General features: G+C 40.0%; 1 protein-coding gene across 2 annotated transcripts in view; it reads right to left on the reverse strand.

Annotated features, from left to right (window-relative positions):
- Positions 1-8,559: 8,559 nt before the first annotated feature.
- LOC126337068 (MFS-type transporter SLC18B1-like) overlaps positions 8,560-13,684 on the reverse strand; it is a 117,135-nt gene continuing 112,010 nt past the window's right edge. For both annotated transcript variants that reach the window (XM_050001400.1, XM_050001399.1), the window contains exon 12: positions 8,560-9,294. In XM_050001400.1, the coding sequence (XP_049857357.1) occupies positions 9,124-9,294 (171 nt within the window). In that variant the 3' untranslated portion in view covers positions 8,560-9,123. The remainder of the gene's footprint in view (positions 9,295-13,684) is intronic.

Here is a 13,684-nt window from a genome sequence, read left to right on the forward strand (position 1 = left end):
TCTGTCTCAGTGGATTTGATTTTCTTGTCTACTGGGACAAACACAACAGCTCTATTTCCCGTTTGTCTGTCCTTTCAATATATACTTAAAATTTTCCCCAAAAACCTCATTGCTATCAATTTAAAGTTTTAACCAGCTTTCTGTGCCTAGTACCATGTGAGATTCATTGCTTTTCACGAGTGTTTCAAACTCTCGCACTTTGTCGCGAATGCTTTTGCAGTTTACCATTAGGATTTTAATACCCTAACCTGTGGGAGGCATTTCTTTTGATCTTACACTGATACTTCTGTGTTTCTTACAGCTATTATTATCTATGAGTAGATTGGATGAAGAGTCACCTAATCTAAAATACCCTTGTGTGCACCCCATACACAATCGCTACTTGATTAGCAACCTCTGACATATAGTGAACACCTGACCTATTTAGGGGAACCCTACAGCCCTCAGCTCTATGGCACAAGTCCAGGAAGTTGCAGCCTAGCTTGTCACAGAACTTTCAAAGTCTCTGGTTTAGTCCTTCCACTCGACTCAGACCCACAGGGCCACAATCAGTTCTGGGGACAATGCTGCAGGAGCTTCATTGAAACTCCATGTGCAAAGCTGGTCTTCTCAACCTTCTATGCCAGTCGCTGAAATGAGTCACGAATGACCTCTAAATCAGGACAATAGACGTCATTTGTTCCAAAATGCAGCACAATCTTTAGTTGGCTGCACCATGTTCTCTCAATGGCTGGGGGAATAGCCTCTTCAACATGTTGAGTGAGACCCCCTGGTAAACACACTGAGTTCACATTGTGTCCTTTCCTGTCTGTTGCTGCCACTTCCCAAAGAAGAACTACTGACAATCAGTAGACCCCTACCGCTTTGCATTTGCCACCTTCTGACAGCGGGCAAAACAGTCTTCCCCCAAACAGGAGAATTGAATCCCACTGGCTCAGTTTTAGTGAAAGGCAGCACCTCAAACTGGTTTGGGGGTGGAGGGGGGATCTGTACAACACCCCCCAGTCCTCTCTGTTCCCCATCCACCATGTACAGGATATGCCTCGTTCTACCACTAACATGTCACCTGCAGGCAAGTGGATGGGTAATGACAGAGACTGTACTTCTGCAGAGGAGAGAGAACCCACAGGAGAGGCTCTTCTGGTACCTTGATTCCCAGCAGTTACCAATCATTTGACAGTAGTCAGACCTATTTCCAGCAGCCAACTCATCCTGTGTTTGAAGACATCATTCAGAGTGAGGCTGTATTTTGACTAGAGCAATGTATTACAAGGCAGTGAAAAAATAACTTTAATTTAAACATGCTGATTAGCTCTTAATCTGTTAAGCTAAAATGTTTCTAATTCTGTATAAGAATTAAAACATATAAAAACGAGGTTTCCATTAAGGGAAAAAAAGCTGTGGAAAAAATTACTAGTTTCCTAAAGCATTTTGATGTTAATTATAGTTATAAGCAAACTTTAAAACAGAGTTGATTTACTGTAAATGCAGATGAAATATAACACGGAACGTTAGAAAATCTGCTACAGTGACTAAACCGCAAACGACAATTTGCTATGAACTGCTTGTAGGCTAGATTGTGTAAATGACAATGATACCTTCTGAAAATCCTCAATAAGGCATGCTTATTTACGTTGATGTACCGTACAATGAAACACTAACTGATTTGCTAGGAAAAATTATGTAGGCCTATCCAAAACACTCATACAGGTAACTTACAAAAATATTGTTTCCCAATCGTTCCAAAATTCTCACACTATTTCTCACGTAATTGTACAATGAAATTAAATAATCACTGTTTTGAACGAAAATAAGCCAACTGCTCACAAAAATTTTAAGAGAACACGACTTAGTTCAAGCCGACAATTGATCGTAACACTACCAGTACTAGTTAATCGCGGCACTCGAGAATGTTCGAAATTTCACACTATCACAATACAAATGGGTAGGCCTACTGATACAATCAAGTAAAGATTATGCGGAAACACCGCGAACAGTAAAATATGCGAATCTAGAAAAATTTAATCGGCACACGATCTTGTACACGCGATCTCGCACAAGAAAAAATTCCTAAATCGGCTTCTATATGTAAATAAACGCAAGCATTGCACAGATTTTTCACTTAGCTGTTTCTGTGCCAAAGAAGACCGCAGCCCAAGTTTATTCCTATCTAATTCGTCAAAATGTGCACCACCAACAAAGCACATCGCCTATTAGTTACAGCTAACAATGCACTTCCCCATGTCTGTTGTGCCCTTACAATTTCTTTGGAATTTCCTTGGCGATTTAGTCAAATTGTAGCAAACAAACGCATATTCTTTATTATGAATTTACTTACCAGATCTACACATTGGTAAGCCAACTTTCAGTAAGCTACATAATGTTCCGCCTTTGTTGGATACATCTTCGCAAATTCGTCACAATAATTGTCGGCGTTTTATTTCCTTTATCCAGTAATGTGACGATGAAAATTCAGAAACTGTAGCAGCCGCCATCATTGCAGCGTGATTTGACCTAACTGGTTTAGTGCGGGTCAAAATGCCACTTGCGCAGTTCTTTTTCAAAAGTCTTATCGTCTAAATCTCGTGACTCTTCTAAAACAGCTCTCAGCTTCAAAATCAACAATAAGGCCAATTCTATTGTTGAAGAAAAGGCAGGATCACGCCCGATTATTCACCATGCTTGAAAAATTGACTCGTGCCACATCATTACGAAATATCGTATTCATGATCCATGGAACTAGTAGTAATCTACTCTAGTACACCGGTTAAGTAAGAATTATTGATGCACAAGCAGGCTGGTTTCTTTCATTATCGTAAGTGCAATTAAAGTTTAGCAGTTACAGAACACTTTGTTATGGTTGTATTTGTAATACACTTATACACTTCTCACCTTGAACGAAACAGTTTTAGTGGTAAAGCTGATGAGAGAACACATGAAGAGAGAGAACGTGATTCAAACTCCGAATTGTCTCCTAGTGAAGACAAAGAGCCAGATACAGGTAACAGTTCTTTCTTTGGCAAAGGGAATAATTTCAGATGATCATCGCAGCCTCCAGTGTGCAACATGAGAATTTCAGCATATAATTTGGTCAGGAAATTTTCAAGTTTGTGGTTTATTGCAATGAATCATGACGTCGTTGCAAATGAAACATAAATTTGGTTCTCGTCTTTCCTCTGACAGTATGGTGGATGAACAAATAAGAAATAGGCCTACAAATGAAAAATTAATTTTGCAAAGGTGAACTGTTCAGAGAACAGCAACAATATAGATACTGGCTGCAATATAGTTCAAGAAGTAGACATAGGTCTAGTTGAATCCCCATTTCCCTATCGAAATGCATCATGCCATTGGTAGAATATTGACTCCAGTTTCTAACAACCCTTGCAGGAATATCGATCATCAAGTAAGACCAACCATTCCTGCAGTACCTGTAGACCAATGTGTGAAATGTGCAATGAGTATTTGCGAAGGGCATGTCTCACAAAGTGTATGAGAATCTATACAACATAACCTTTACATTTTGCTTAGTTGTATACAGTTGTTTTATGACAGAAGAAGCATCTGAATCGTAAGTGTGGTTCTTGAAGTTGATCTGAAATAAAATACTGTTCTCACAATTTTAAAAAGTTTGTCATGTTGACCCACACCATACTAGTTATGCAACAACAAATGTCGATGCCAGCCAAGGCTTAAACCTTTTAGTCCATACTTGTGACTTATTTCAAATGCTGCCTGAATATAATTTGCCCTGGAATGTTATTCGAGGTTTATCGATCCATATTATTTTGAAATTTCCTGGCAGATTAAAACTGTGTGCCCGACCGAGACTCGAACTCGCGAAAGGCAAAGGTCCCGAGTTCGAGTCTCGGTCGGGCACACAGTTTAAATCTGCCAGGAAGTTTCATATCAGCGCACACTCCGCTGCAGAGTGAAAATCTCATTCCATACTATTTTGTCAGCATCATAGTATTTTAACTTTGAGACAACCTAAAGTGTGAACTTTTGTAGTGTTTGCAACATGCAGCATTCTCAGAAGAATTTTTAAATGATCTCCATTCACTATTCAAATGGTCCTGTGGAAGGTAAAATGGGTTCTGGGTCAACGTATATGTATGGAAGGAAGTTCAACGCTGGCATCCAAAAATCAACCAACCACTTTATTGATTTCTTGTTTGTTGGCAACCATTGATTCAAACATTTGGAAAGCATTGTTGTTCAAAGTATTTGTTCACTGATATGTTTAACTATTTCATCTATAAGAAAGAGTATAAGAAAAATTTTAGACTTTTTTTGTGCACCTTTGCTCATTTTAATCTCTCACACGGTCACAATCAGCACTTGTAAAATGCATGATCAGCTGCCCGACTTCAGGATCAAACCATTACTTTGATCTCTTATTGAACTATCAGATAACTTTTCTAATTTGGATGATGGCACCTGTATTTTACAGCAACATTTAGGTGGTACAAATTATGCATTCTATTACTCATTGCCACTCAACATTCTTGCTACCACAGGTAACAAAACTTTTTGAAAACAATTGCTGTGAAAGTAATCCCTCCTTACACAGCCATGGTTTTCTCTAACTTGTCTTACCTTGGAGGGTATCTTGTTATGACAGCATACCTGTTTATATTCCAACTTTTATTCCACCTCAACAAGAAGGGGAAGGGTAAACTGGCTGGGCTGATAGCAGGAAATTTAAAGGGTGGAGGAACTACATCTCATGGTGGTAACTCTTTTAGTGTAAGATCGGTGTCCAGTGGGGAACTCAGCCAGGCAAGTACTAAAGATGTTAAAGTTCAAGATACAAAAGTAAATGAAAAATAATGTTAGTATATTTCATCAAAATATTGGGGGATTGAAGAATAAAATTGATGATCTTCTGCTTTGTTTAGAAGATATAGAAACTGAGAATGTAATAGATGTACTATGCCTGTCTGAGCATCACATTGTCACTGATATGCAAAAGGTTAGCATCAATGGGTACAAATTAGCTGCACATGTAAGTAGAGATAACATGATGAGAGGAGGAGTTGCCATATATGTCAAAAGCTTCCACAGTGCAAAAAGTTTAGTAACTAAAAATTTTTGTGTAGAGCAACATATGGAAGCATGTGCCACTGAACTAAAACTAAATGATGGCACTTTTATAATTGTAACAGTGTATAGGTCCCCCTCAGGGAATTTTCAGCTATTTCTAGAAAACTTGGATGCTTTGTTGTGCTATCTGTCAGACAGGGGGAAGCAAATTATCATTTGTGGGGATTTCAATGTTGATTCCCTGAAAGAGTGTAATAGGAAGAATGACCTTGTAGTATTACTCAGTTCTTTCAATTTGAGCTCCGTCATTGATTTTCCTACTCGGATAATGAAGAACAGCAGGACATTGATAGATAACTTTTTTACAGACCAAGATAAGTTTAAGGACATAAATGCTTATCCTGTTGAGAATGGTCTTTCAGATCATGGTGCACAGCTAGTTACAGTACAAGACATAGCTCCCTGCAGTATATCAAATCAGAATTTCAAAGCAGTGCATTCAATTAACAATATAAATACTGCAAACTTTAGGGAAAGCCTAAAGCAGCTAGACTGGGATGAAGTGTATATGGAACCCAATGCAAACTTGAAATTTAACTTATTTCGCGATACATTTTTAAGGGTATTTGAAAATTGTTTTCCCAAGAAAATGTATAAAAAAACCTTGGCTAACTAAAGGAATAAGAATATCTTGCAACTGTAAAAGTGAACTGTATCTAACAGCAAGAGGGAGTACTGACCCCGAAATTGTTCAATATTATAAAAACTGTTGTGCGGTACTAAGAAAAGTTATTAAAAAGTCCAGAAGCATGTGTATCATGTCTGAGATCAGTAACTCTGATAATAAAATTAAAGATTAGATTAGATTAATACTTGTTCCATAGTTCATGAATACAACAATTCGTAATGATGTGGAATATCATTGAAAGGGAAACAGGGCAACCAAGAGCACAGGAAGACTTTAGTGCCATAAAACTGAATGACAAGTGTACTAACAAACAATCTGAAATTGGAAATATTCTCAATAATCATTTTTTAAATGTTGTTGAGAAAGTAGGATCTAGATCTTCACTAGAAGAGGCAAGGCTTCTAATAGAAGAGGCCATACCTGTGCAGTTTGGTATTTCCACCACCCTCTCCTCCTGAAATCAGTAAAATAATAAACTCACTGAAAAGTAAAAGCTCTTACGCAATTGATGGCATTTCCAACAAGATACTTAAAGCTTGTTCCGCCCAGTTAAGTAGGAGTCTCAGCCACGTATGTAATAGCTCTTTGGAGCAGGGTGTTTTCCCTGATAAACTGAAATATGCCATTGTAAAACCATTGCATAAAAAGGGGGATATATCGGATGTCAACAACTATCGCCCGATCTCTCTTCTGACAGCTCTATAAAAATTTTTTGAGAAAGCGATGTATTCAAGAGTAGCCTCCCATATATGTAAAAATAAAGTACTAACAAAATGTCAGTTTTGTTTTCAGAAAGGCTTTTCAACAGAAAATGCTATATACGGTTTCACTGATCAAATATTAAATGGTCTGAATAACCGGATATCACCCATTGTTAATTTTTGTGATCTGTCAAAGGCCTTTGACTGTGTAAATCATGGAATTCTTTTAGATAAGCTAAATCATTATGGTTTGAGGGGGGCAGTGCACAAATGGTTTAACTCATACTTAACTGGAAGTATGCAGAAAGTTGAAATAAGTGGTTCATGTAACGTTAATACAACAGCTGATTCCTCAAACTGGGGGGGGGGGGGGGGGGGGGCTATTAAGTACGGGGTCCCACAGGGTTCAGTCTTAGGTCCTTTACTGTTCTTGATATACATTAATGACTTACAATTCCAAATTGATGAAGATGCAAAGTTAGTTCTTTTTGCTGATGATACAAGTATAGTAATAACATCCAAAAACCAAGAACTAAGTGATGTAATTGTAAATGATGTTTTTCACAAAATTATTAAGTGGTTCTCAGCAAACGGTCTCTCTTTAAATTTTGATAAAACTCAGTATATACAGTTCCGTACAGTAAATGGCACAACTCCAGTAATAAATATAGACTTTGAACACAAGTCTGTAGCTAAGGTATAATTTTCAAAAATTTTAGGTGTGTCCATTGATGAGAAGTTAAACTGGAAGCAACACATTGATGGTCTGTTGAAACGTCTGAGTTCAGCTACGTATGCTATTAGGGTTATTGCAAATTTTGGTGATAAGAATCTCAGTAAATTAGCTTACTATGCCTACTTTCATTCACTGCTTTTGTATGGTATCATATTCTGGGATAATTCATCATTGAGTAGAAAAGTATTCATTGCTCAAAAACATGTAATCAGAATAATTGCTGGAGCCCACCCACAGTCATCGTGCAGACATTTATTTAAGGATCTAGGGATCCTCACAGTATATATATTCATTTATGAAAATTGTTGTTAATAATCCAGCCCAGTTCCAAAATAATAGCAGTGTGCATAGCTATAACACCAGGAGAAAGGATAATCTTCACTATGCAGCGTTAAATCTGACTTTGGCACAGAAAGGGGTACATTATGCTGCCACAGAAGTCTTTGGTCACCTACCAAACAGCATCAAAAGCCTGACAGATAGTCAACCAACATTTAAAAATAAATTAAAAGAATTTCTAGATGACAACTCCTCCTACTCATTGGCTGAATTTTTAGATATAAATTAAGGGAGGGAAAAAAACTAACATGAGCATTAGTGCCATGCAATATTTTGTGTAATGTAATATCTTGGACAGACATCTTTCATTAACCTGACACGTTCCACATCATTACGAAGTGTCGTATTCATGATCTATGGAACAAGTATTAATCTAATCTAATCTCTACTTGACATTCAGCAGATGGTATACTTACATTTTGTTTGGTTACCCAGTTCTCAGGCTACTATTGGACGAATTTTGTACACAGTAATGCCTGCTTCTGGGCAGCAAGTAATGCATACCCATTGGATGGGTTGCTGGTCAGCAGTGCACTATTAGGTGCCCACTTAACAGAACAGCCTTCAAGGAGTTGCAGACAAGTGAGACTTCTACCTCAATGGGAAGCTCAATAAAATTGGCTCTGCATTCCTCCTGTTGTATCATGTACCAGTGACTAGTTTACTATACTATTTAGACAAGCTTCATAAGTCCCTTTTCAATCATGTAGAAGATTTGAACCGAAAATTCACACCCCAAAATTCTCAGCTTTCTTCTTCGCTCTCTCTCTCGAAAGTCAAATACCTCGTTGATTGATGAAACAAAGTTTGACTACTAATTTCACTGGTAGAAAGAGGCTTTAAAGTTCCTGTACCTAGCATTATTTGACAGAAGTAGTCAAGAGTGTTTCCAGCAGCTGGCTATCCAATTGATAATAGTGGCTGCAAATACCATGTAATTCATCTCAAAGAAGTGGAATGTGGTTTTGTGAAATAAATCTGTGTAACCGAGACCCACATTCACAGTGCCTCAAAACGTTACAATGGATGAAATAATTAATAGTAAAGGCTTCCTGAAAAATTATTTATTTACACATCACAAAATTATTTTTACAAATTGAAAATTGTTTTCACATTATAAAGATAACATTTTAAAATCATTAAAATAAATAAAACATTTAAACAACAAATACAATGTTTACGGTGTGACTAGAGGCAGGCAATGAACGTGTCGTGAGCAGAAATAGTAATGTTGTGAGCCCCACTTGCAGCACTATTAACAGGTAGTCTTATGAAATACTTATTCCAAAGGAACCTAGATTTGTGCAAATTTAAGTACAAAAACAGTCTTCCACATTTTAAAAACACACTGAAAGATATAATTTTTCAGCAGCTGCAATAAAGCTCAGAAACATTCCTATTTGCAACCTATTAAATGGTATTCCACTTCAACATTGCATCATCTCTGGTTACAGGGCTCCTGATCAAACAAAATTCTGTGAATGTTCACATTCAGCATTTACATAAGGTTTCCTGACGTCGTACTCTTCAATTTCACAGCCAAAACCTTCCCAACACACATCCAAGTACATAAAATTTGAGGTAGGACACCAGTGCGCCCACTTCTTTTCCATTCAAGAAGGTATTTCTGCCCTTTCTTCTGTGGTTGGAACTGCTCCATAACCATTTGATACTATTTTTACACTTCCCAGCAAATCTGCTTTGTTTTCTTCATGATTCCATGTGGCCATTACAGAAACTCTTGTCTTCCTCTCCCAGCAGAGAAAACTTATTACAGATGTAAACTAAAACAAAACAGTGTTTATGTTAAATTTTAACTATATTTGAGATGAGAGTATTACTTTTTGTTTAAGAAGGAATGTAAGCAGGACTTGCAAATCTATGTGGAGTGAATTTACAGAGACACTGACATCTTAACATATTAACGAGCTTAGCAGTTTCTTCATATTAGGCCATAAGTTATCAGTTGAATACTCCAGCAGTCATTGTTCCAGTAAGCTCACATTTATAATCTGTAAGTATTACCTGCAAAGTGATGTACAGATACATATAATCCTTTTTTTATTTCAACTAAGTAAGAACAATTTGCAATGTCAGGAAACTAAAGTGTTATTGTATTACCTCAGCATCAGCAATATCTGCTAAAGGAGGAAAAAAATGTCATTTAATGGGGCCCAGATAATGGTTTCAAACGCAATTCTTTCTAATTATCTTGAAATGATAAAAGCCTTTATCTTACAATAAGTTATAAATGAAAGACTACAGAGTATTCAACAAACAAGCTTCGAATTTCCAGTGTGAAAATTATAGTCTTATTGACTCTTTAATCGAACAATGGAAAATCTAGAATGGAATGTAACAATACGAGAGAAGGAAAGTTGCTACTCGCCATGTAGCAGAGATGCTGAGCCGCGATAGGGACAACACACACAGACAGACAGACACACACACACACGCAACTTGCACACACATCTGCGGTCTCAGAGGCAGTCTCAGAGCTGAAACTACACTGCCATCAGCTGCACCAGTGCATGATGGGAGTGGCAATTGGCTGGGGGTAAGGAGGAGGCTAGGGTGAAGTGGGGAGGGGGAGGGATAATATGGTGGGAGTGGTGGACGGTGAAGTGTTGCAGTTTAGACAGAGGGTAGGAGAGAAGGTGAGGAGGGGGGAGGGGGTAACCAGCAGAGAGGAGAGAAATTAAAATAAAATACATTACAAGCCTGGGTGTGGCAGTGAAATGACGGCTGTGTAGTGCTGGAATGGGAACAGGGCGGGGGCTGGATGGGTGAGCACAGTGACTAAAGTAGTTTGAGGCCAGGAGGGCTATAGGAATATAGGATGTATTGCAGGGAAAGTTCCCACCTGCGCAATTCAGAAAAGCTGGTGGTGGTGGGAAGGATCTATATGGCACAGGCTGTGAAGCAGTCATTGAGATGAGGGGTATCATGTTTGGCAGCGTGTTCAGCTACAGGGTGGTCCACTTTTTTTTTTTTTTTTTTCTCCACAGTTTGTTGGTGGCCATTCACATAGGCAGACAGCTTGTTGGTTGCATGCCTGCATAGAATACAGCATAGTGGTTGCAGCTTAGCTTGTAAATGAAATGACTGCCTTTGGTGTGGTAGGTAATGTTAGTGACTGGAGTGGTGTAGGTGGTTGTAGGAGGATGTATGGGACAGGTCTTACATCCAGGTCTATTACAGGGTTACGAACCATAAGGTAAGGGATTGGGAGCAGGGGTTGTGTAAGTATGACATTTCTCTTTTCAGGGCACGACAAGAGGTAGTCAAAACCCTAGTGGAGAATGTAATTCAGTTGCTCCAGTCCCGGATGGTACTGAGTCACGAGGGAAATGTTCCTCTGTGGCCGGACTGTGGGATTTTAGGAGGTGATGGGTGATGGGAGATGGGAAATCAAAGGCAAAGGAGATTTATTTCTGTACAAGGATGGGAGGATAATTATGTTGAGTGAAGGCTTCAGTAAGACTCTCGGTATATATATAGACTGCTCGTCACTGCAGATGCGATGACCACAGGTGGCTAGGCTGTATGGAAGGGACTTCTTGGTATGAAATGGGTGGCAGCTGTTGAAGTGGAGGTGTTGCTGGTGGTTAGTAGGTTTGATATGGACGGAGGTACTGATGTAGCCATCTCTGAGGCAGAGGTCAACATCTAGGAACGTGGCTTGTCGGGTTGAGCAGGACCAGGTAAAGCAAATGGGGGAGAAGTAGTTGAGGTACTGAAGTAATGTGAATAAGGTGTCTTCACCTTCAATCCATCAATGTCATCAACGAATCTGAAGCAATTTAAGGGTTTAGGATTCTGGGTTTTTAGGAAGGATTCCTCTATATGGCCAATGAATAGGTTAGCATAGGATGGTGCAATGCAGGTGCCCCTAGCCATACCACGTATTTATTTGTAGGTAATGCCATCCAAGGAGAAGTAATTGTGGGTGAGGATATAGTTGGTAATGGAAACTAGGAAGGAGGTGGTTGGTTTGGAATCCATAGGGTGTCTGGAAAGGTAGTGTGATAGCATAGCCATAGGCATTAGGAATGTTAGTGTACAGGGAAGTGGCATCAGTAGTGACGAGCAGGGCACCGTGTGGTAAAGGGACAGGAACTGTGGAGAGTCGGCTGAGGAAATGGTTGGTATCCTTTATATAGGGGTATAGGTTCCAGGTAATAGGCTGAAGGTTTTGGTCTATGAGAGCAGAGATTCTCTCAGTGTGGGGACAGTAACTGGCCACAATGGGGAATCCTGTGTGGTTGAGTTAATCGACTTTAGGAAGCATGTAGGAGGTGGGAGTGTGGGGAGTGGTAGGGTTAAGTAGAGAGGAACTCTGGCAGGAGGTTCTGTGATGGGCCTGAGGATTTGAGTAGTGACTGGAGATCCTGCTGGATTGCTGTAATGTGATCGCTATCACTGTGGCATGGTTTGTAGGTGTAAGTGCGGCTGAAAACTACGGTGGTGGAGCCTTTGTTTGCAGGTAGGATTATAAGATAGGGATCAGTTTTTAGGTGGTGGACTGCAGTTCTTTCTGTGGATGCATGTTGAGGGATTTGGGAAACGGTGAGGCAAGGTTCGAGGATAAGAAATTTTGGAAAGTTAACAGACGGTGGATTGAAAGCAGTGGGGGTGGATCATGGTTGGCCGGAATAGTGAACTGAGTCGGGCAAGGTTCAGTGTTGGTCTTTGGTCAAGTGTGGTTGGTCGGGTTAGTTGCGAAAAAGCATTTCCACTGTAGGGACCAGGAGGAGGAGAGGAGGTCTAACTAGTCCTGCATGGTTGAATATGGGAGTAGGGCAAAAGGTGAGGCCTTTGTCTACCACTTCTACAATAACCACTAAACCTCACCCACGCCCCCTCATAGCTGACAAACCTTGTTTTGCAGACCCTACTACACTTACTCCACCCTCCGAAACTCCCTCCCACCACTACCACACAGAACTCTAATCCTAAACAGACCTGCAACACAGTCATGAACCTTTCCTCCAAAAGCCTTAGTTCCACAGAAATATCAGTCCTTTCCAATGGCCTCACCTTTTGCCCCACTCCCATATTCAACCATGCACTATTAGTTAAAGACCACCTCTCCTCCTCTTGGTCCCTACAGTGGAAACACTTTTCCCCACCAACCTGACCAATCAGAGTCAACCAAAGACCAACATTGAACCTCGCCTAACTCAGTTCACTCCTCTAACCATGACCCACCCCCACTGCCTCCAAACCACCCCCTGTTAACTTTCCACAATTTCTTCTCCTCTAACCTTACCTTACCATCATTCCCCAAATCCCTCAACAAGCATACTAACCTTACATCTACAGAAAGAACCGCAGTCCACAATCTAAAAACTGATCCCTATCTTTTAATCCTACCTGCAGACAAAGGCTCCATCACCGTAGTTTTCAGCCGCACTTCCACTTACAAACTATGCCACAGTGATCACATTACAGCAATCCAGCAGGATCTCGGGTCATTACTCAAATCCTCAGGCCCATCTCAGAACCTTCCCCCAGAGTTCATGTCTCTACTTACACCTACCACTCCCCACACTCCCAACTTCTACATGCTTCCTGAAGTCCATAAACCCAACCACCCAGGATTCCCCATTGTGGCCGGTTACTGTGCCCCCACAGAGAATCTCTGCTCTCTTATACCAACACCTTCAACCTTTTATCTGGAACCTATCCCCCTATATAAAAGATACCAACCATTTTCTCAACCGTCTCTCCACAGTTCCTCTCCCTCTACCATACGGTGGCCTGCTCATCACTATTGATGCCACTTCCCTGTACACTAACATTCCTAATGCCCATGGCTATGCTATCACACTACCTGTCCAGACACCCTATGGATTCCAAACCAACAACCTCTTTCCTAGTCTCCATGACCAACTATATCCTCACTCACAATTACTTCTCCTTTGAAGGCATTATTGCAAACAAATACATGGTACAGCTATGGGCACTTGCACGGCACTATCCTATGCAAACATATTCATTGGCCATATAGAGGAATCCTTCCTAAAAAAACCAGAATCCTAAACCCTTCAATTGCTTCAGATTCGTTGGCATCTTTGCTATCTGGATTGAAGATGAGGACACCTTATCCACATTCCTCCAGAACCTCAACAACTTCTCCCCCCCATTTGCTTCTCCTGGTCCTACTCAACC

The sequence above is a fragment of the Schistocerca gregaria genome, chromosome 2, assembly GCF_023897955.1.
Source record: "Schistocerca gregaria isolate iqSchGreg1 chromosome 2, iqSchGreg1.2, whole genome shotgun sequence".
Classification (NCBI taxonomy): domain Eukaryota; kingdom Metazoa; phylum Arthropoda; class Insecta; order Orthoptera; family Acrididae; genus Schistocerca; species Schistocerca gregaria.